Here is a 23,660-nt window from a genome sequence, read left to right as displayed (position 1 = left end):
ATTTTCACTCATGGGACAGCCCAAAAATAAGGTGGTGTAGAATCAGAATAAGTAAGAGAGGAAGAAGAATTCATTCTCTCAGAAAAATTGCAAGCCTTTAGATCCCTTTGCTGAAGAAAGTAGTAGGCCTGGAATCCTCAGGTATACTTTTTAGACTGAGAAAATTGATTTCTAATCAGTATGGAAATCCAAGAGCAAAAGATACAAAGGGCAAGTAGATTTGAGGAATGTCAGGTAGGGCATAATCCTAAACAAAAAATACTCTGCAGATGCTGGAGTCTAAGCAACACTCACAACATGCTGGAGGAACTCAGCAGGTCAGGCAGCATCCATGGAAACGATCAGTCAACGTTTCGGGCTGGAACCCTTCGTCAGGACTGTAGAGGGAAGGGGCAGAGGCCCTATAAAGAAGGTGGGGGGAGGGTGGGAAGGAGAAGGCTGTAGGTTCCAGGTGAAAAACCAGCAAGGGGAAAGATAAAGGGGTGGGGGAGGGGAAGCATGGAGGTGATAGGCAGGAAAGGTGAAGAAAGAATGGGGGAAAACACAATGGGTAGTAGAAGGAGGCGGAATCATAAGGGAGGTAGTAGGCAGCTGGGGGAGGGGGCAGAGTGAAATAGGGATAGGGGAAGGGAGGGGGAGGGAATTACCAGAAGTCGAATTCTATGTTCATACCAAGGGGCTGGAGACTACCTAGACGGTATGTGAGGTGTTGCTCCTCCAACCTGAGTTTGGCCTCATCATGGCAGTAGAGGAGGCCACGTATGGACATATCTGAATGGGAATGTGAAGCAGAGTTGAAGTGGGTGGCAACCGGGAGATCCTGTCTGTTGTGGCAGACGGAGCGGAGGTGCTCGACGAAGCAGTCCCCCAGTCTGCGTCGGGTTTCACCGATGTAGAGGAGGTCGCACCGGAAGCACTGGATGCAATAGATGACCCCAACAGACTCACAAGTGAAGTGTTGCCTCACCTGGAAGGACTGTTTGGGGCCCTGAATGGTGGCAAGAGAGGAGGTGTAGGGACAGGTGTAGCACTTATACTTACAGGGATAAGTGCCGGGTGGGAGATCCATGGGGAGGGAGGCATAATCCCATTGGATGGCAGAGCAGGTATGAAGGGGCTGAATGGCTTATTTCTGTTCCTGCTTCTTTTAGTTTTAATAAGTTCTGACCTTGACATTGACATGGTGCTTGATCTCAACACAGCAGGTCAGAACTCGTGTAAGGAAATTGAGCAATGCACAATATCCAAAGCTACATGTTACTGCCTAGGCCTTAAACCAGGAAAGGGCTTTGTGTGTTTTGGCACTGCAAAAGAAAGATAGTTGAGAAGGGCTTTTAGGGTTCACAAAAAGGAGGCAGATAGGAAGGCTATTCTAGCATCAGATTTGAGAGAATGTAACCTGGATGAAGCTCCCTTCAAATAATGTGAGGGGCTGCTTCTGGCCAAAAATCCTGGAAAAAGATAGGCACATGGATAATAGATAAAATGGAGGGCAGGGTTAGATTGATCTCAGAGCAGGTTATAAGGTCAGCATGATATTGTGGGCTCAAGAGCCTGTACTGCGCTGTAGTGCTCTACGTTCTATGTTCCAAATGGTGTCAATGTCAGCATACCAGTCACAGAGAAGACCTGGGAGGGAAAATCTTGGACATTTTGCAATTAGCTGTCTAAACCCGAATTTTCACTTAGATACAGTTTTAAGTTGCATAGTTCACAAGATCACATCATACTCTTATTTAAATTCCAGGCAAAGATGTACTTGTTCTTTGGTAAAAACAAAGTACTTAACCTTAAGGCAAATTAGAGTTTGTTTACTGCTAAAAAGTGATTGAAAATGTAAAATCCCATACCTGACTCATTCTGCTGACAATACTCAACAGGGGGGGAAATCCCACCTGAAAGATAGAGAAACCACCTTCAGCAAATCAAGCTAGACTTCAGTCTAATTCTCAGAATAACAGTCTGAATAATATGGAAAACACCTTCCTCAGATTAGAAACAACTGATTATGGTCACCCTATTTATATAAACGTGTTCCCTTAAATATTATTAAAATCGATCCAAAAGCAGATAAAAACAACCAAGCATCCTGGCAGTCTGGCATCTTCCCCCTTCCTTCTCAGTCCTGGAGAAAGATCTTGGTCTAAAACATTGACTATCTATTCATTTCCATAGATGCTGTTTGACCTGCTGAGCTCCTCCAGCACTTTGTGTGTGATGCTTCAGATTTCCTGCAGACTTTTTCATGTTTATAAAAACAACCCTGTTTACATGCAATCTCCTGGCAGAATTCAGACACCGTTATCTCTTAAGATCACAGAGTGCCATTTTCATCACTGGAGGCCACTTAAGAAAATTGCTTTGAAAAGTGATGCACAATGGCTTCCACTAGTATGCAACCACACTGATACTCAAAACCAGCCACTGAGCATGAGATATCCTGCTTCTGTAACACTGTAACTAGGTAGGGAAAGGCAATAAAAACATTCATGTTAAGTGGCTCTATTTAACACCATACATTACAATACTGTAGAGGCATGGTTACCAAATTAAGTAATTTTATATCTTTTCCAATTTAACGACAAAACAGACTTATAGATGTATGTAAAAATGGAACCCATTCTTAACCCGAGGACAGCCTGCAATCCAAGTGCATGGAAAGCAATAGTCATAGTCATACTTTATTGATCCCGAGGGAAACTGGTTTTCGTTACAGTTGCACCATAAATAATAAATAGTAATAAAACCATAAATAGTTAAATAGTAATATGTAAATTATGCCAGGAAATAAGTCCAGGACCAGCCTATTGGCTCAGGGTGTCTGACCCTCCAAGGGAGGAGTTGTAAAGTTTGATGGCCACAGGTAGGAATGACTTTCTATGACGCTCTGTGTTGCATCTCGGTGGAATGAGTCTCTGGCTGAATGTACTCCTGTGCCCAACCAGTACATTATGTAGTGGATGGGAGACATTGTCCAAGATGGCATGCAACTTGGACAGCATCCTCTTTTCAGACACCACCGTCAGAGAGCCCAGTTCCATCCCCACAACATCACTGGCCTTACAAAGAGCGTGAAGGTATAAATATATCTTAAGAATATATCTTACATGTTAACTAAAACACTGAAACACCACTTATGTAATCAGAAATTCACAGATCTCTTCCTGTTCAGTTACAGAAAAAGGTGTACTAAAGAGGTTGCATAGGGAATACATGAAAAATTCTAGTTATTTTCTTTCAGAGGTACAAAATATATACTCAATTTTATTACTTACTTCCAAATACTGCAATATTTTCCCAAAAGAATAAACTACTCTGTAGACTAATTTATAACCTTTTAGTATGGCAGGCAGAATTTTCTAATATTTTGCATAAAAATCACAATTTCAAGGTTCTTTTGGTATAAACTGTACACGTATCTTTTTCCAGTTTGCACTATGAACTTGTAAAGACTTATTTGGAAATCAGAAATCCAGATAAGGATGGTTTCACAAAAGTCTTTCTACTACTTAGCAAGATATGGTCATAAGACAAGTATCATGCTTCTATTTTTACTGTGCACTCTTCTCCTGCAGCCATAGGAATAAATCCATCAGGTATGATCAGCAGTACTTTGTATTTACTAAAAAAAACTCGTGTTACTTGACCAGATGCTTACTAACTCACCAAAAATTTAACAGCATAGTTTTCAACAGTCCAGTTTATTTTGCTCTTTGCAAGGGCTGTTTGCATTCATTTCGGATTAGCTAATTATTTTTTGCTTGCTGCTGTTGCTGATCAATATAGTAACGTACAAATGTAGTTGGACTAACAATTAAAAGCTTCTATGCAGATTTCTAAAACCATTTCAAATTAGATGAAATATTCAATTCATAATAAGTAATGTTGTTTGAATTTATTGATCTTCATGTCCAAGGTTTATCCTAAATGACAAGAATATATACAACTCTGTACAGAACTTTGCTTAAGAAGTGCACAAAATTGTTGTCAAGATGGAAGATATTGGTTCAGTTATTATTAACAATCAAAACAATAGTTTAAGGAAGCATTTTCAATTACCACAATAAATTCCAAAGCAAATGGATAACAAAATGATTATTTGTCGTGATTAATTATTTGAATCAAGTCATGTTTCTACTGAAACTACAAAAATATTTACTAGAATTAGTTATGAATCCAGAATATCTACAGCTTTGAAATTCAAATAGGAACCTTCTACTTTGTGTTCCTATTCCTCCGCAAATTTTTGGTGTCTGCCAATGAACTAGAGAAAAAATGCTAATAAGATACTGGATTATAATGAAATTGAACGAAGTATGAATAAATTGTTGACCCTCTACATTTTTATCAATTCCATTTATAGGAGGCTGCATTTATTTAATATAAACAAAGGTTTCCTTGATATTAAATCATTAGTAAATATAAATATAAATATATGACTAACTTTGGAATTATAAAACTTTCTGGTATCTTCATATACATAACTTAAAAAAATATTTACCTGCACATAGTCAATCCCTGGGTTATCAATTTCTTCAGTAATTGATGATGAGTTTAAGTACAACTTTTCTCCAAGACAAAATTTTTTCCACCCTTCTTCATCTTCAGGAGATGGCTATGAGGTATGAATGAATTTCAACGTGTTTAGAAAAACATTTCATCATCTTGGAAACAAAAACTAATATAAATTCTACTTCAAAACTAAGACTTACTGAACATGGCAAATATTTGAGGCCATTCATCTGTCACTAGATGGCAGCAAGATATTGCTGAATATGTTTACTTTTTGCAACCATTGGATGTCGGTCTTATCTCTAAATAACTTGCATTTTACATAGTAAACACCCCTGAGCATTACACTGAATAGCATTTTAGCATAATACCAAATGCAGAAGATCTGTGCGCAACTGTTGCTTATTCAAAAAGAATGAGAAAGGTTCTCTCCTCACCTGCATAGTTACATAAATGTGTTAGAATTACCAAAGCTAAGCTTTACATTAACTTTAATAATCCTTTTATCAATAATACAGAGACAAAAGGCAAACAAATACATCTGTGTAGTGGAGAAAGTACAGAGTGAACTGTGCCCTACTAATTCTTGCTCATTTCTGTACTTGAGGAAAATATGGCATAATTAACTGCTGGGACCTGGACATGATTTCAGCTTATTACACAAAATATTTTAAGCACATACTCAGTTCAAGAAATTGTGACATTAAAGGGGATAGTCACATCTCCTTTACATTTCTGCCCCACTTTCTAAAGACTCTATACTTGTGTAAACCAGCACTAATGCCAGTTAATCTTCAATACGTTATCCAAATGGCTAGTCTTCACAAGCAAGCGTAGAGGGAGAGTATAGGTAGTTGGTCAATAAAGGAGGGTATTGTAGCCAGATCTTCAAGCTTCATTACAAATGTATGGAAAAACATCAATATTGTACAAAAATCAAACTGCTGTAAGAACTCAGTGGGTCACACCGTATCTGTGGAAGCAAAGGGATGGCCAACATTTTAGGTTGAGATCTGCATCAGGGTTAAGCATCTGCAGTCTATTGTGCTTCCAAAGGCAATAAAGGTAATTTTCAAAATTAATATTTGCAATATTTATTTCTATTTTAAATTATTTTAAAGTCTTTTAGAGACCAATATTGATGTTACTTTTTAATCTGAAAAGCACTGAACTGCAGGTGCTAGAAATCTCAAATAAAAGAAGAAAGTGATGGAAATACTTTGCAGATCAGGAAGCAACTGCGAAGACAAAAAGCACTAATAATATAGATTGTTGATCTTTTGTCAGTTCCAAGATCATTCTGTACTATTGAGCACAAACATCTTGCTTCTCTCATCAGGAATGCTGCACGACTTGTTGAGTATTTCTGGTGTTTTCTGTTTCAATTTGTAAAAATCAATTGATTATTTTGTTTTAATAGTGTTTAATGTGATTGAACATCACAATCACACATCACTGAAAAAAAATGACAGGATTGATTGATGAAGCTGAGAAAAGGATTTATCACTAATGGTTCTCCCAGCCTTTTAGTCATAGTCATACTTTATTGATCCCGAAGGAAACTGGTTTTCGTTACAGTTGCACCATAAATAATTAAATAGTAATATGTAAATTATGCCAGGAAATAGGTCCAGGACCAGCCTATTGGCTCAGAGTGTCTGACCCTCCAAGGGAGGAGTTGTAAAGTTTGATGGCCACAGGCAGGAATGACTTCCTATGATGCTCTGTGTTGCATCTCGGTGGAATGAGTCTCTGGCTGAATGTACTCCTGTGCCCAACCAGTCCATTATGTAGTGGATGGGAGACATTGTCCAAGATGGCATGCAACTTGGACAGCATCCTCTTTTCAGACACCACCATCAGAGAGTCCAGTTCCATCCCCACAACATCACTGGCCTTACGAATGAGTTTGTTGATTCTGTTGCTGTCTGCAACCCTCAGCCTGCTGCCCCAGCACACAACAGCAAACATGATAGCACTGGCCACCACAGACTCGTAGAACATCTTCAGCATCGTCTGACAGATGTTAAAGGACCTCAGTCTCCTCAGGAAATAGAGACGGCTCTGACCCTTCTTGTACACAGCCTGTGTTCTTTGACCAGTCCAGTTTATTGTCAATTCGTATCCCCAGGTATTTGTAATCCTCCACAATGTCCACACTGACCCCCTGGATGGAAACAGGGGTCACTGATGCTTTAGCCCTCCTCAGGTCTACCACCAGCTCCTTAGCCCATTTCACATTAAGCTGCAGATAATTCTGCTCACACCATGTGACAAAGTTTCCTACCATAGTCCTGTACTCAGCCTCATCTCCCTTGCTGACGCATCCAACTATGGCAGAATCATCAGAAAACTTCTGAAGATGACAAGACTCTGTGCAGTAGTTGAAGTAGTTATAGGTGAAATTTACACTGGCCCACATGAATGACCAGATTTCATTGTGAATCAATTGAATCCTCCCCAGTCAAGTCTAGAAGGCATTTGTCCAGGCACTGAGCAAGTGTGGGGCACGTGCTGGACAGTTCCATATCTCATCAAAGAGCCACTGTTAGCAAAATCCTCATCGATGTAATCTGAACCTTTGCTTCCTTTTTTAAAAAAGTGGTTACTTTTGCTGAAAATTACAACTTCAAAGCGATAAATATCCTTGACTATACAAGTAGTGATTCAGTTTGAAGACATCACCATGAATATGGCTAATGCTTTGCTTTAGCTCACCCGTATTATCACATACCAACATTACATTACTGTCCAAAGGCTGTGACTTCCAATGATCTCTGTTTTTGTCTATATTCTGGAAAATAGAGCAAAGAAAATTTAATGTCGTTTCCCTAAAACAAGAACATTATTGTGCTGCAAAAAAATTATAAACAGAAAAATGAAAAATGTGATGGAATTCCAGTAGACTGTAACACAAATAATATTTTCTGACTAGCATTTAGCTAGCACAGAGGTGTAGGACTACATGTTACATTCCCTGCTTATCTGGTAACCTTTCACATTATTGTAGCTTTCCATAAATTAGCATAAACTCATCCCAATGACTACAATCATCCTAAAGTACATAAGTTTTATTTTTGAAATACAAATATCAAAAGCAGATAGCTATTTCGGGTATCTTCTTGGGTATATTTTTAAACCCATTAAAGTTATATATTTTATACTCAGCTAGGTCATAATTATTTTTATGTATACTGTGGGTATACTAGGCCCTTTGTAATTAGAACTTTATATAGAATGCTATAGGATTATGGTACTAATCCTAGTATTTGAGAACATTATTACCAAAAATACTTCTGTGATTAAAAAAGAAATTCAATATTTAAAAACATCCCAGTGCACATTTAAAACATGCGAAATCTTATTAGAATCAGAATCAGGTTTACTATCACTGGCATGTGACATGAAATTTGTTAACTTAGTAGCAGCAGTCCAATGCAATACATAATATAGGAGGAGGAAAAAAAGTAAGTAAATCTTATTCAGTATATACAGGATACGTATATTGAATAGATTGAAAAATGTGCAGAAACAGAAATACTATATATTAAAAAAGTGAGGTAGTTCCAAGGGTTCAATATCCATTTAGGAATCGGAAGGCAGAGGGGAAGAAGCTGTCCTTGAATTGCTGAGTGTGTGCCTTCAGGCTTCTGCACCTCCTACCTGATGGTAACAGTGAGAAAAGGGCATGCCCTGGGTGCTGGAGGTCCTTAATAATGGAGCCGCCTTTCTGAGACACCACTCCTTGAAGATGTCCTGGGTAATTTGTAGGCTAGTACCCAAAATGGAGCTGACTAAATTTACAAGCCTCTGCAGCTTCTCTCGGCCCTGTGGAGTAGCACCCCCCGCCCAGTACCAGACAGTGATGCAGCCTGTCAGAATGCTCTCCATGGTACATCTATGTAAGTTTTTGAGTGTATTTGTTGACATACCAAAGTTCAAACTACTAATAAAGTTTAGCCGCTGTCTTGCCTTCTTTACAACTGCATCAATATGTTGGGACCAGGTTAGATCCTCAGAGATCCTGACACCAAGGAACTTTAAACTGCTCACTCTCTCCACTTCTGATCCCTCTATGAAGATTGCTCTGTGTTCCTTCATCTTACCCTTCCTGAAACCCACAATCAGCTCTTTCGTCTTACTAACATTGAGTGCCAGGTTGTTTCTGTGGCACCACTCCACTAGTTGACATCTCACTCCTGTATGCTCTCTCGTCACCATCTGAGATTCTACCAACAAGGGCTGTATTGTCAGCAAATCTATAGATGGTATTTGAGCTATGCCTAGCCACACAGTCATGGGTATAGAGAGAGTAGAGCAGTGGGCTAAGCGCACACCCCTGAGGTTCACCAGTGTTGACCGTCAGCGAGGAGGAGATATTATCACCAATCCGCACAGATTGTGGTCTTCCGGTTAGGAAGTCGAGGATCCATTTGCAGAGGGAGGTACAGAGGCCCAGGTTCTGCAACTTCTCAATCAGGATTGTGGGAATGATGGTGTAAAATGCTGAGCTATAGTCGATTAACAGCATCCTGACACAGGTGTTTGTATTGTCCAGGTAGTCTAAAGCCGTGTGGAGAGCCATTGAGATTGCATCTGCCATTGACCTATTGTAGCGATAAGCAAATTGCAACGGGTCCAGGTACTTGCTGAGGCAGAAGTTCAGTCTAGTCATGACCAATCTCTCAAAACACTTCATCACTGTCGATGTGAGTGCTACTGGGCGAAAGTCATTAAGGCAGCTCACATTATTCTTCTAAGGCCCTGGTATAATCGTTGCCTTTTTGCAGCAAGTGGGAACTTCCGCCCATAGCAGTGAGAGGTTGAAAATGTCCTTGAATACTCCCGCCAGTTGGTTGGCACGGGTTTTCAGAGCCTTACCAGGTACTCCATTGGGACCTTCCACCTTTCGAGGGTTCACTCTCTTTAAAGACAACCTAACATCGGCCTCTGAGAGAGATCACAGAGTCATCAGGTGCAGCAGAGATCTTCACAGCTGTAGTTGTGTTCTCCCTTTCAAAGCAGGCATACAAGGCGTTGAGTTCATCTGGTAGAGAAGCATCACTGCCATTCATGCTACTGGGTTTCGCTTTATAGAACATAGAATAGTACAGCGCAGTACAGGCCCTTCGGCCCACAATGTTGTGCCGACCCTCAAACCCTGTCTCCCATATAAGCCCCCACCTTAAATTCTTCCATATACCTGTCTCTTAAACTTTACTAGTGTATCTGCCTCCACCACTGACTCAGGCAGTGCATTCCATGCACCAACCACTCTCTGAGTAAAAAACCTTCCTCTAATATCCCCCTTGAACTTCCCACCCCTTACCTTAAAGCCATGTCCTCTTGTATTGAGCAGTCGTGCCCTAGGGAAGAGGCGCTGGCTATCCACTCTATCTATTCCTCTTATTATCTTGTAACCTCAATCATGTCTCCTCTCATCCTCCTTCTCTCCAAAGAGTAAAGCCCTAGCTCCCTTAATCTCTGATCATAATCCATACTCTCTAAACCAGGCAGCATCCTGGTAAATCTCCTCTGTACCCTTTCCAATGCTTCCACATCCTTCCTATAGTGAGGCAACCAGAACTGGACACAGTACTCCAAGTGTGGCCTAACCAGAGTTTTATAGAGCTGCATCATTACATTGCGACTCTTAAACTCTATCCCTTGATTTATGAAAGCTAACACTCCATAAGCTTTCTTAACTACCCTATCCACCTGTGAGGCAACTTTCAGGGATCTGTGGACATGTACCCCCAGATCCCTCTGCTCCTCCACACTACCAAGTATCCTGCCACTTACTTTGTACTCTGCCTTGGAGTTTGTCCTCCCAAAGTGTACCACCTCATACTTCTCTGGGTTGAACTCCATCTGCCACTTCTCAGCCCACTTCTGCATCCTATCAATGTCTCTCTGCAATCTTTGACAATCCTCAACACTATCTACAACACCACCAACCCCTGTGTCGTCTGCAAACTTGCCAACCCATCCTTCTACCCCCACATCCAGGTCATTAATAAAAATCACGAAAAGTAGAGGTCCCAGAACAGATCCTTGTGGGACACCACTAGTCACAATCCTCCAATCTGAATGTACTCCCTCTACCATGACCCTCTGCCTTCTGCAGGCAAGCCAATTCTGAATCCACCTGGCCAAACTTCCCTGGATCCCATGCCTTCTGACTTTGTAGGAAGGAATGTCCTGCAGACCCTACCAGAGTTGTCATACATCCGATGTCACCTCCAACCTCATTCAAAATTGTCTCTTTGCCCTTGAAATAGCTCTTCGCAGATCATCCTTGGTTTTCTGGTACAGGTCTGGATCGCCAGACTTGAATGCCACAGATCTAGCCTTCAGCAGATGATGTACCTCCTGGTTCATTCACGGTTTTAGGTTTGAGAATGTACAGTAAGTCTTTGAAGGCACACACTCATCCACTCTGTAATACTAAATACCATAAATGTAATCTTATACGTAGCTAGAAAATTAATTTGACTTTCCCCTATAATGTAACTCTAATGCTTTTCGCGACTGTATTCCTAAATTGGTAGTATAAACAAATATTTTTACCTGTCGAAGGATTGAAAAATTAGCCACTTGCTGTTGCTGCCATTTGAGACTGGGAGAAAATCCTGCAGGGGCAGGCTGACATCCCGACAGCTAAAATATATAAATTGAATTATGATAAATATCCAAAACATGTAGCAACATTACAGCTTGAATACATCTGTACTTTAAACTCCGATGAAGATAAAATAACTCAATTTCTACAGCAACAAAAAAGATAGCAACTAGGTAGGAAACATTTCATGCAGTACCAGGACTACTTCCTTTTCAAGATTTATTAAAAGAAACAAAAAAAAAACAGATAAGTCCTGACATACATCTTTATAGAGAAAGTTATCAGATAATGCAAAAAAAGTTACACTCTGAATAGTGAACTTTGATCATCTGCCGAATATTTTTCAATGTTTATATTTTGTTTTATTACACAGTGCAAAGGCACACAAAAGCAAAGTTAATTTCTATATGAGAACTATCAAAGGATTAGAAATGAATGCAAGATTAAAAACATTCATGATTAAATCACGATTTTGGCTGCATCAGTAAATAAAATTTTGGCAAATTTACAGTTGCAGTACTGTAGCAAAGTCTTAGGTACATGCAAAAAACTCTGCAAAGGGAAGATGCTTTCAAAAATAATAAAATAGAATGTTTTTAAATATCAAAAATATGATGAAGAGCAATAAACAGTAAAAATCTAAGTGAAATCAATATTCGGTGTAACCTCCCTTTGTCTTTAAAACTGCATCAATACTTTCAAGTACTGTGCACTGTTGTGCAGTTTTCTAAGAAAATCAGCTGGTAGGTTGTTTGAAGCATCTTGGAAGAACCTGCCACAGTTCTCCAGACTTTGCTTGCTTCAGTCTTCACAGGTAATGCAGACAGCCTCGACAATGTTGAGATCAGGGCTCTGTGGAGGCCAAACCAGCTGTTGTGGAACTCTTTGTTCTTCTTTTCCCTGAAGACAGCTCTTAATGACCTTGGCTGTGTGTTTGGGGTCATTGTCCTGCTGCAGAATGAAGCTAGGACTGATCAGACAACTCCCTGATGCCATTTGGTGATGGATGAGCATCTGCTTGGACATTTCAGCATTGGGGATTCCATTAACTCTGATCAGATCACCCACTCATTTCCAAAAATGCAGTCCCAAACCTGCAGGGAACCTCTGCTGTGCTTCACTTTGGCTGCAAACAGTCATCCATGTAGCACTCTCCAGCCGTTCTACAGCCAAACTGTGAGTTCAGAGCTGATAGAAGTGATGGACTTCTTCCGATTTAGAAGGGACATCTATATCTTGATGTATCTCTCATCTGCTGCACTCAGTTTCCTTGCCTGACCACTGCATTTCTTGTCCTCAATCTTGCTTGGTTCTTTGTGCTTCTTCGGAAGAGCTTGGATAGCACATCTTGAAACTCCTGTCTGCGGCAAAATTTTATGCTTGGGAGAAACCTTGCTGATGCAGGATGACCATCTTGTGTCTTGTTGCTATGCTCACTCTTGCCATGGTGTAAGAATTGATGATCTGAAGGTTAAACTATCACATCTCCACACCCTCACTTTTTAGTTTAGCTGTCTTTCAGCCATTTTGACCCCCCTCTTTACTCTCTGTATACCCATGTCGCCACCCACTGCTCCAATCCGCTAATTAAATTTGCTGTTGATACTACACTGAAAGGCTTAATCTCAAATAATAATGAGGCAGCTGACAGAGAAGTCTGACACAGTGGTGCCAAGAAAACAACCTCTCCTTCAATGGTGCAAAAACAAAGGAGCTCGTTGTGGACTACAAGAAGAATGGAGACAGGCTAACCCCTATTGACATCAACGGATCTGGGGTTGAGAGGGTGAACAGTATTAAGTTCCTCACATGAACATCACTGAGGATCTCGCATGGTCTGTACATACTGGCTGTGTGGTGAAAAAGGCACAACAGCGCCTCTTTCACCTCAGATGGTTGAAGAAGTTTGGTGTGCGCCCCCAAATTCTAAGAACTTTCTATAAGGGCACAATTGAGAGCATCCTGACTGGCTGCATCACTGCCTGGTATGGGAACTGTACTTCCCTCAATTGCAGGACTCTGCAGAGAGTGGTGCGGACAGCCCAGCGCATCTGTAGATGCACTTCCCACTATTCAGGATATTTACAAAGACAGGTGTGTAAAAAGGGCCCGATGGATCATTGGGGACCTGAGTCATCCCAACCACAAACTGTTCCAGCTGCTACCATCCAGGAAACAGTACGCAGCATAAATGCTAGGACCAACAGGCTCCAGGACATCTTCCACCAGGCCATCAGACTGCTTAGTTCATGCTGACACAACTGTATTTCTATGACTATCCTGTTGTACATACTATTATAAATTACTATAAATTGCACCCTTAGACGAAAACATAACGAAAAGATTTTTACTCCTCATGCATGAAGGATGTAAGTAATAGTCAATTTGAATTCAATTCTTCTGCATACACTTCTGTCTCAGTTAATCAGTTTAGTTCATTCAACTCATGTCATTGATCATTAGCACCTGTTTGTTATCTTTGTTTAATCATGCACTGGGCTATATACCTGCAAAGTAATCACTTTTTAATTTGAAGAGGTCTATTGCTTAATATTTTACTTTATTTAATGAAGTACAGAAAACTCTAAAATTTATTTTTTTGGAAAATGAATGTTTGGAAAAATAAAATTTGCTCCTTTCTACTGATACACTAATGCAGAAGACAAAAAAAAACACCTAAAACAAAATTTATATAAAAAAAATCTAGAGTGCCTATGACTTTTGGACAGTTTCATTTCAAATTACTTCACAGGGGCTTACTGTAGCTACTTGACCTTGTTCAAGATCATAAGTGCTCATTTATTTTTCAATTTACAATCCAGCTGCAGCAGTTTTTTCAATGTTCATTAAAGGTGACAGAGTGGGTAGTCATATTGCTCAGCTGGAATGGGTACTTATTTTACTATATCTACTGCCTTCACATGCTTTCCCCAATTAGTTTACCTACTGCTAACTGACAATGTGGGTGGGGTGTTGATACCCATTAGAAGACACATGTTGTTGAGTGGCTCTGAGTAGGAATGAGAGGACTGGCTATGTATCACATGAAGCTTGTCAGAAGTGTGAATCTTCTTGGGAGCTGAAATTCATAAAAGAATGGGTTCCATATTGAGCAGATGATTGGATATGTGTGAACTGGATGCTTCTGAAGGGAAGCATTGGAGCTTAGAGGACTATAATTTAAAAATGATATGTTGCATTAATTGCATCAGCCACATATAATATTACCACGGCCAACCCCACGAGTTAACAAAATTACATTAATATGACACTGTACCCTATGAATTTCGCAACTGCAAATGGAGACAAAATGTGTCCTTAGTGTAATCCCTTTACCTCATACAGTATTTCAAAATATATTTGACTATTCCTCAACTATATTTTCAAGATGTACATACAAAAGGAAGCATTCTTTATGTAAGTGACAAGGCCCAGCCAAATTACAAGGGAATCACCTCACTCAGATAAACGATTTTTTTTTGAAGTTCTCAGTAAAAATAATGTGTTAATTTATCAATTTATTTTCTTAGCTACTATGTTATAAGGCATCTTAACTATCCTGCATTTATATTTTACAACCTATCCTATTATAAAGCACTTTAAAACATTTTTAAAAATCTTTTGACGTTAGACCAATATTAAGCAGAGAATTGATAAACAGCAAGATCGAAAAACAGCATATGTCCAAATAATCAATGTAATTTAATGATAGAATGGAATGTTCACCTTAACACTGAGAAAATGTTATTTTTGGACTCTGCCCTTTGAAATGACTATCCCATCCAACAACTTGCAATGCTGCATAATGTAATTAAAAACAAGTTGCTAGACCAACTTAAGCTATTTCTCCTTCACTTTGTCTTTAAAATGGAGAATCATTCTTCAGTTAACAGGAGACACAAGACATTACAGATGCTGGAAATCTGCAGCCATATATAAAAACTCAAAGGAACTTAGTGGGCCGAGCAGCATCGATGAAGGGAAATGGACTGTTGATGTTTGGTGTCGAGACTCTTCATCAGTACTGGAAAGAAACAGAGAAGATAGACAATATAAAATGGTAGGGGGAAGGAGTGGACTAAGAGCTAGCAGGATAGGTAGATCCAGGTAAAGGGATGGGCTGAAAGGCAGGAGTTGGTGTTGAGAATGTGAATGATGTAAGAAGCTGGGAGGTGATAAGTGGAATAGGCAAAGAACTGAACAAGATGGAATTTGATTGAAGAGGACAGTAAACCGTCAGAAAAAGGAGGTGAGGAAGGGAAGTGAGAGGAGGAATGTGAGGGTGTTGGGCAGATTGAGAGGGTAGGGAAGGTATTGGGGTCCAGTGTGATTAGGGGAAAAGGGAGGAAGTCAACAAAGGAAGAAACCAGAAGGTCAATTGGAGGTCCAAAAGTTGAGGTTTGATGGCTGGAGCCCTGAGTCTGAAAATCTCTGCAAGTCTGCTGGGGAAGTCGATTGCTTGACTGAATCCATGAGTCTGCTGGAGAGGGAGGAACAGTGCTTGTTTTGCTGTTGTTGCTTTGTCACATGGCATGTTCTGTTTTGCGTTCTGCACTTGTCTGCTGAACATGGTGGGCACTCGCTATTGGCACCAGAATATGTAATGACATTTCCAGGCCTTCAGCACATCCTTGGGTGTGTTGGTTGTTAATGCAAATAATGCATTCCACGAACAAGAGAAAATCTGCAGATGCTGGAAGTCCAAGCAACACACATAAAATGCTGAAGGAACTCAGCAGGTCATGCAGCATCTATGGGAAAAAGTACTGTTGACATTTCAGGCCAAAACCCTTCGGCAGGACTGAATTTCACTGTACGTTTCAATGTACACGTGATAAATAAATAAATAAATCAGAACCTGAACCTTACTACTAATTTCAGTGGAATTGACTGATAATAAAGAAATAAAAGTAGTCAAGAAAATAGAGTGAAAACTGACATTGAACTTACCGAAATATTTACTGTCTGATTGCTTTTTAACTTTCTTGGGTCAATTTTTGCCACTACTACTTCAGGACATCTTGATGCTTCAATCCTGAATGCAAAAATTTAGAAATAACTTCTGAATTACAATCCATAGCCATAAACTAAATAAAACTAAACCATCCAATTACCCAATTACATTTTTATTATCCACCATTATTTACTTCTAAACTTTCATCTGAATATCCATTATCTATGTTCTGGTAGTCCACTAACAATTTTACACCATAAAACCAATCTTTTGTTGGGCAACCAATGCCATATTTGGTTGATGAAAGGTGCAGCTAGAGCACCAATCTACTGATGGAAAGTAGGTACTGCCACACTTTTACACATCAATTACATCTCAAGTGCACTGGCACACAATGCAAAACATCCACTATTGGTCTAGCAATTTGACTTTTTTTGCACCTTCAGTTAACTCAGATAATTAGTTTCAATTCAGATATTCTTACTTACTGGACTCTTTTTAAATATTCTTGGGGTGTTCTTGGTGGCACACTAGGGTCAAAGTCTTCTGTGGTGTCCCAGTCATCCACAGGCAATTGCCTGGGCATCAATTCTTCATCAAAATTCATTTCTGTCAAAACTTTTTTGCCACCCATAAAGGGAAATTTAACTTTAGAGTTGCATTTGATTCACCTAATAAACGTGGAATCAGAAGAAAATTCAAACAATAAGTAAAATATTTGAGCAAGTATTTTACATAGAATGTAGACATCTCCAGCACATTACAGCCCATTCGGCCCACAACGTTGTGCCAACCATGTAACCTACTCTAGAAACTACCTAGAATTTCCCTACCACATAGCCCTCTATTTTTCTAAGCTCCATGAGATCTAAGAGTCTCTTAAAATACCTATTGCATTCGTCGCCAGCAGTGCATTCCATGCACCCACCACTCTCTGTGTGAAAAACTTACCCCTGACATCCCCTCTGTACCCACTTCCAAGCACCTCAAAACTATGCCACTCGTGTTCGCCATTTCAGCCCTGGGAAAAAGCCTCTGGCTATCCTCACGATCAATGCCTCCCATCATCTTGTATACCTCTATCAAATGAGAAAAGGCCAAGTTCACTCAACCTATTCTCATAAGGCATGCTCTCCAATCCAGACAACATCCTTGTAAATCTCCTCTGTACTCTTTCTGTAGTATCTACATCCTTCCTTTAGTGAGGTGACCAGAAGTGAATGCAGTACTCCAAGTGGGATCTAACAAAGGTGTTATATGACTGTAACGTTACCTCATGGCTCTTGAACTCAATCCCATAGTTGATGAACGCCGACACACCATATGCCTTCTTAACAATACTGTCAACCTGCGCAGTAGCTTTGAGTGTCCTATGGTCATGGACCCCAAGATCTCTCTGATCCTCCACACTGCCAAGAGTCTTACCATTAATATTATATTCTGCCTTCAAATTTGACCTTCCAAAATGAACCACTTCACACTTATCGGGGTTGAACTCCATCTGCCATTTCTCAGCCCGGTTACACAGAACATAGAAATTTACAGCACATTACAGGCCCTTTAGCCCATAATGTTGTGCCAACCATGTAACCTACTCTAGAGATGGTCTAGAATGTCCCTAGCGCATAGCCATCTATTTTTCTAAGTTGCATAAAAGACTTAAAAGACCCTATTGTATCTGCTTCCACCACTATCACCAGTAGTGCATTCCACTCACCCACCATCTGTGTGAAAAATTTACCCTTGACATCCCCTCAGTACCTATTTCTAAGCACCTTAAAACTATGCCTGCTTGTGTTAGCCATTTCAGCCTTGGGACAAAGTCTCTGGCTATCCACATGATCAATGCCTCTCATCATCTTATACACTTCAATCAGGTCACCTTTCATCCTCCGTCACTCCAAGGAGAAAAGGCCAAGTTCACTCAACATATTCTCATAAGGTACTCACTCAAATCCGGGCAACTGGATTGGAGGGCGTACCTTATGAGAATAGGTTTACATTTTATGTTTACAATAATAAATTCCAAACATGCAAAACCATGAAATATCTTCAGTGCTTCCAACAGTACATTTCTGATGTTGGTATATTTTTGTATTAATTGAATGAAAAAAATTGGAATACGATTTACAATTTCTAGTCATTACTCTTTAATTGGAACAAATTACATTGTTTTTAGACAGCGGGATAAATATTTTTGCCAAGGACAGGATCAATATATGAATAAAGCTTTCTATTCACATACAGAACTGAGTTGTGACCAAAGTCCAATGAAGGCTTCTGTAGTACTTCATATAAATTAGAACAAATTGATATTTGGAAAGACTGGATTGATCAGAAGAAGGTCATATCAGGTGTAACTCCAGTATTCTGTGTGCCAGTGAAACAATCAAAGCTTTGTTTATACCAGTAATTTGTAGAGCAAATTAGATCATAATAAAAATTAATGCCAAAGATTTTGCAGAGACCAGAAACACAAAACTTAAACACAACTCTGGCGTGTTTTTAATAATAAATTTAAGATCTTCATCACCCAAGTGCCAATAACCGGATATTGACATTGAAAGATCCCAAAGTGCTATTCTCACCTTCTCTGTTCACCAAACAACTGAGAAAAGGTTGAAGATTTTTTAAGTAGTTATATCTTGTTGTCAGTCCTGAAATTGAGGTGTTGAATACAAGGCAGTGAGATAGATACATTGTTAAATATGTACTACCTATACTCCAAATTTGTTTTTATAGTTAACCACGTTATCACTCGTTGTGTATTTTAAGTTCTGCATTATCCTACACAAGTTAACATAGTAGAAAAGCAGAGACACAAGACACTGCAGATGGTGAAATCGGGGGCGGGGCTGGTGTAAAATAATTTGTGTAAAATGCATTGAAACATTTCAATAACATTACTATGCACAGAAAAGCTCTTAATGTGGTATGATCAGGATATTGCTGGTGCAAGACTAGATTTTCCAGACTATTGAAAATTATTGTTATTAATACTCCAACACTTTTAATTACCTTTTTTAAAAAGATGCCACACAGCAGTAAAATAAATCTTACAATGATCCCAGAACAAGAGACACTGCAGATGCTGGAATCTGGAGCAAAAAAAAAACCCAAATTTGCTTTTGGAACTCAGTTGGGCAAGCAAGGTTTGCGGTGCAATTAGATAATTGATGTCCTGGGTTGAAATCCTGCATTTAAGACATAAAGGGTGAGTTAAAAGGAAATGCAGGAAAGAGAACCTTGTTAGTTTCGCAGTAGTGTGAGAATCAGGTGAGTTTCAAGAGTTTGGGGGGTGGGGAATACAGGACCCAGGTGAGCTTCAAAGAGTGGAGCCCCAATATACCAAAAGGGTTACAGAAAATTAGACCCCAAACTCAGAGATTCAAATGAATTGCAGGAATCAGTATCTAATGAGTTGAGACATTGTAAGTGTTGCCTACTTCGATGTACTCTCGTTAATTTTGGATAATAATAAAAAGATTTGAAAAGAAAGTATAATAGCAGATCATGGGAGCTTAACTGTTGTACAATTTTTTCCTTTAATGGTCATTACAAATGGTCTAAGTAGAATCACCATAAATTTAATAATTGGAAAACCGCAGAAAAAGTTCTATTTCCAGCTAAAGGCTAGTATATGAAATTTTATTTGTGGATATATTTAAATTGCAAAGAATTAGGATGCGATTTGAACTATTTAGGGGCAAACAACAGGAATTCTGCAGATGCTGGAAATTCAAGCAACATACATCAAAGTTGCTGGTGAACGCAGCAGGCCAAGCAGCATCTATAGGAAGAGGCGCAGTCGACGTTTCAGGCCGAGACCCTTCGTCAGGACTAACTGAAGGAAGAGTGAGTAAGGGATTTGAAAGCTGGAGGGGGAGGGGGAGATGCAAAATGATAGGAGAAGACAGGAGGGGGAGGGATAGAGCCGAGAGCTGGACAGGTGATAGGCAAAAGGGGATACGAGAGGATCGTGGGACAGGAGGCCTAGGGAGAAAGACGGGGGGGGGTGACCCAGAGGATGGGCAAGAGGTATATTCAGAGGGACAGAGGGAGAAAAAGGAGAGTGAGAGAAAGAATGTGTGCATAAAAATGAGTAACAGCTGGGGTACGAGGGGGAGGTGGGGCCTAGCGGAAGTTAGAGAAGTCAATGTTCATGCCATCAGGTTGGAGGCTACCCAGACGGAATATAAGGTGTTGTTCCTCCAACCTGAGTGTGGCTTCATCTTTACAGTAGAGGAGGCCGTGGATAGACATGTCAGAATGGGAATGGGATGTGGAATTAAAATGTGTGGCCACTGGGAGATCCTGCTTTCTCTGGCGGACAGAGCGTAGATGTTCAGCAAAGCGGTCTCCCAGTCTGCGTCGGGTCTCACCAATATATAAAAGGCCACATCGGGAGCACCGGACGCAGTATATCACCCCAGTCGACTCACAGGTGAAGTGATGCCTCACCTGGAAGGACTGTTTGGGGCCCTGAATGGTGGTAAGGGAGGAAGTGTAAGGGCATGTGTAGCACTTGTTCCGTTTACACGGATAAGTGCCAGGAGGGAGATCAGTGGGGAGGGATGGGGGGGACGAATGGACAAGGGAGTTGTGTAGGGAGCGATCCCTGCGGAATGCAGAGAGAGGGGGGGAGGGAAAGATGTGCTTAGTGGTGGGATCCCGTTGGAGGTGGCGGAAGTTACGGAGAATAATATGTTGGACCCGGAGGCTGGTGGGGTGGTAGGTGAGGACCAGGGGAACCCTATTCCTAGTGGGGTGGTGGGAGGATGGAGTGAGAGCAGATGTACGTGAAATGGAGGAGATGCGTTTAAGAGCAGAGTTGATAGTGGAGGAAGGGAAGCCCCTTTCTTTAAAAAATGAAGACATCTCCCTCGTCCTAGAATGAAGAGCCTCATCCTGAGAGCAGATGCGGCGGAGACGGAGGAATTGCTAGAAGGGGATGGCGTTTTTGCAAGAGACAGGGTGAGAAGAGGAATAGTCCAGATAGCTGTGAGAGTCAGTAGGCTTATAGTAGATATCAGTGGATAAGCTGTCTCCAGAGACAGAAAGATCTAGAAAGGGGAGGGAGGTGTCGGAAATAGACCAGGTAAACTTGAGGGCAGGGTGAAAGTTGGAGGCAAAGTTAATAAAGTCAACGAGTTCTGCATGCATGCAGGAAGCAGCGCCAATGCAGTCGTCGATATAGCGAAGGAAAAGTGGGGGACAGATACCAGAATAGGCACGGAACATAGATTGTTCCACAAACCCAACAAAAAGGCAGGCATAGCTAGGACCCATACGGGTGCCCATAGCTACACCTTTAGTTTGGAGGAAATGGGAGGAGCAAAAGGAGAAATTATTAAGAGTAAGGACTAATTCCGCTAGACGGAGCAGAGTGGTGGTAGAGGGGAACTGATTAGGTCTGGAATCCAAAAAGAAGCGTAGAGCTTTGAGACCTTCCTGATGGGGGATGGAAGTATATAAGGACTGGACATCCATGGTGAAAATAAAGCGGTGGGGGCCAGGGAACTTAAAATCATCGAAAAGTTTAAGAGCGTGAGAAGTGTCACGAACATAGGTCGGAAGGGATTGAACAAGGGGTGATAAAACAGTGTCGAGGTATGCAGAAACGAGTTCGGTGGGGCAGGAGCAAGCTGAGACAATAGGTCGGCCAGGACAGGCAGGTTTGTGGATCTTGGGTAGGAGGTAGAAACGGGAAGTGCGGGGTGTGGGAACTATAAGGTTGGTAGCAGTGGATGGGAGATCCCCTGAGCGGATAAAGTCGTTGATAGTGTGGGAGACAATGGCCTGGTGCTCCTTAGTGGGGTCACGATCGAGGGGTAAATAAGAGGAGGTATTCGCGAGTTGTCGCTGTGCCTCGGCAAGGTAGAGTATTTAGGGGCTTATTTAAGAGATGATATGATTGTTACTCGGTAACTTAGTCTGTTGGGGGCGGGGGGGGGGTGTAAACAACTTGTATTGATACCAAAATGACGGCGGTGTGATAGAGGAATTAAGTGCAAGCACGAATGCACAGTAATAAAAAAAAGCTAAATTTTACAAATAGTCGCGAACTGAAACAAATCTCAGCATATTGGTCGAAGTTGGCCAAAATGTAAGGGATTAATCTTAAAAATATTTTTAAATCAACCCAAAGAACAGTCAGTTCTGAAAGTGCAGCCCTTCTCTGAACCAGTGACTGGCCCGGAGGGAACTGGCTGGCACGTTTACAAAAAGCTACATCGTGGACTTTACCGGAACCACCGGGGCAGGGATTCACCGAAAAAGCCGTGTCTGCTGATGCTCGGCGCGCCTTTCGCTATAATCCAATGTCTGGAGCAGACACCAGGCCGCGATGCCACGCACAACCCCGCCGCAGAGTTGGCCTGAACTCCACATGGGGGCTCGCGAGCACCGGGCGTTTAACGGTTTCCCGCACACGTGTACGTACCGTCCTCAGACCCGTCCCTTTCACAAGCTATCGCGGTGCAACCTCGCCCCTGTAGCCACCGTCCCACGGGCCACGGCGCGTAGGGAACTACAACACCCAGCAGGCATTGCGTGAACTGCCGCTGCGTATTGGTGTCGGACGTGGAGCTAACAGCGTGGCGGCCGGAGGTGGTCGGAAAATGCCGGTGCAGGGTCGAGATGCTGGGTTTGTGAGTGAATTGGTCGTGGCACAGGACTCACAGTCCGATTCACAGCGCGCAGACTTTACAGGGAAACATCTTTCACAAGATAACACTCCAGCCACTGATGCTGCCGGAGGGACCACAATTACTATAATTGATTTACTTATTTATTATTATATTTTCTTTTTCTTCTATATTATGTATTGCATTGAATTGTGCTGCTAAACTAACAAATTTCACGACACATGCGGTGATAATAAAGCTAATTCTGAGAGAGACGACAAATGCTGGAACTTTGGAGCACACGTGAAATACTCGAGGAATTTCACAGGCCGGGCAGCATCTAGGGAGGGAAATGGATAGTCGACGGTTCAGTCAAGACCCTTTATCAGGACTGCCCTTGGGGTCAGAATGTAGGTTTTCACAAATAAAACTGCGGAGGCGTTTTATGTTTAAGAAAAAAACATAGGAAATCATATATTGAACACCAAAAACAACACAAAGCAGGTGCAAAGTCCTTTAAGTAATTACCTCATCACATCAGATCAGCCTCTTAAGGGAAACCCCAACCCAATGTCTGTGACCGTGAATTCTGTATATTTCCACCAATTATATTACCCAACACCCCCACCCCCTCCAGAATATGCTAAAACCGGCAATGTGAGCCTGTCTGGACCTTGGACGAAAGACCCAGCTTGGGCCTATGTTTCATGGGTGGAGGAACAAAAGGTGATTTTGGCTTGTCTAGAGGTGTGTGGAGACGCTCATGGTCATGTTGTGATGGCAGGGGCATGGTAGCGGAATCCTCCAAATATTGGTGGGCCAGTTTAAGGCGACCTACTGAAACACATTAAGGTTTACCCCGCTTATCTATGATAAAAGTAGTTTCTCTCCATTCCAAGCTGCAGAATGGGCCATTGTAAGGGAGCCTTAGGGGATGTTGGTGTGC

General features: G+C 41.2%; 1 protein-coding gene across 6 annotated transcripts in view; it reads right to left on the bottom strand.

Moving 5' to 3' along the window:
- Nucleotides 1-22,684, bottom strand: part of gemin2 (gem (nuclear organelle) associated protein 2) — a 47,423-nt gene extending 24,739 nt beyond the window's left edge. The window contains exons 1-8 of one of the 6 annotated variants that reach the window (XM_063049748.1): nt 22,531-22,645; nt 19,107-19,282; nt 16,577-16,759; nt 16,085-16,169; nt 11,083-11,172; nt 7,247-7,306; nt 4,502-4,615; nt 1,851-1,895 (exon numbers count right to left, since the gene is read on the bottom strand). In XM_063049748.1, the coding sequence (XP_062905818.1) occupies nt 1,851-1,895; nt 4,502-4,615; nt 7,247-7,306; nt 11,083-11,172; nt 16,085-16,169; nt 16,577-16,722 (540 nt within the window). In that variant the 5' untranslated portion in view covers nt 16,723-16,759; nt 19,107-19,282; nt 22,531-22,645. Of the gene's footprint in view, nt 1-1,850; nt 1,896-4,501; nt 4,616-7,246; nt 7,307-11,082; nt 11,173-16,084; nt 16,170-16,576; nt 16,760-18,676; nt 18,746-19,106; nt 19,283-22,334; nt 22,485-22,530 lie in introns of those variants that run through there. The other 5 variants (XM_063049757.1, XM_063049755.1, XM_063049745.1 and 2 more) reach the window with 5 other exon arrangements.
- Nucleotides 22,685-23,660: the final 976 nt, after the last annotated feature.

Source organism: Mobula hypostoma, chromosome 1, assembly GCF_963921235.1.
Source record: "Mobula hypostoma chromosome 1, sMobHyp1.1, whole genome shotgun sequence".
NCBI lineage: Eukaryota > Metazoa > Chordata > Chondrichthyes > Myliobatiformes > Myliobatidae > Mobula > Mobula hypostoma.
The sequence above is the reverse complement of the archived record's forward strand: the minus strand, read 5'-3'. Positions and strand labels throughout refer to the sequence as shown.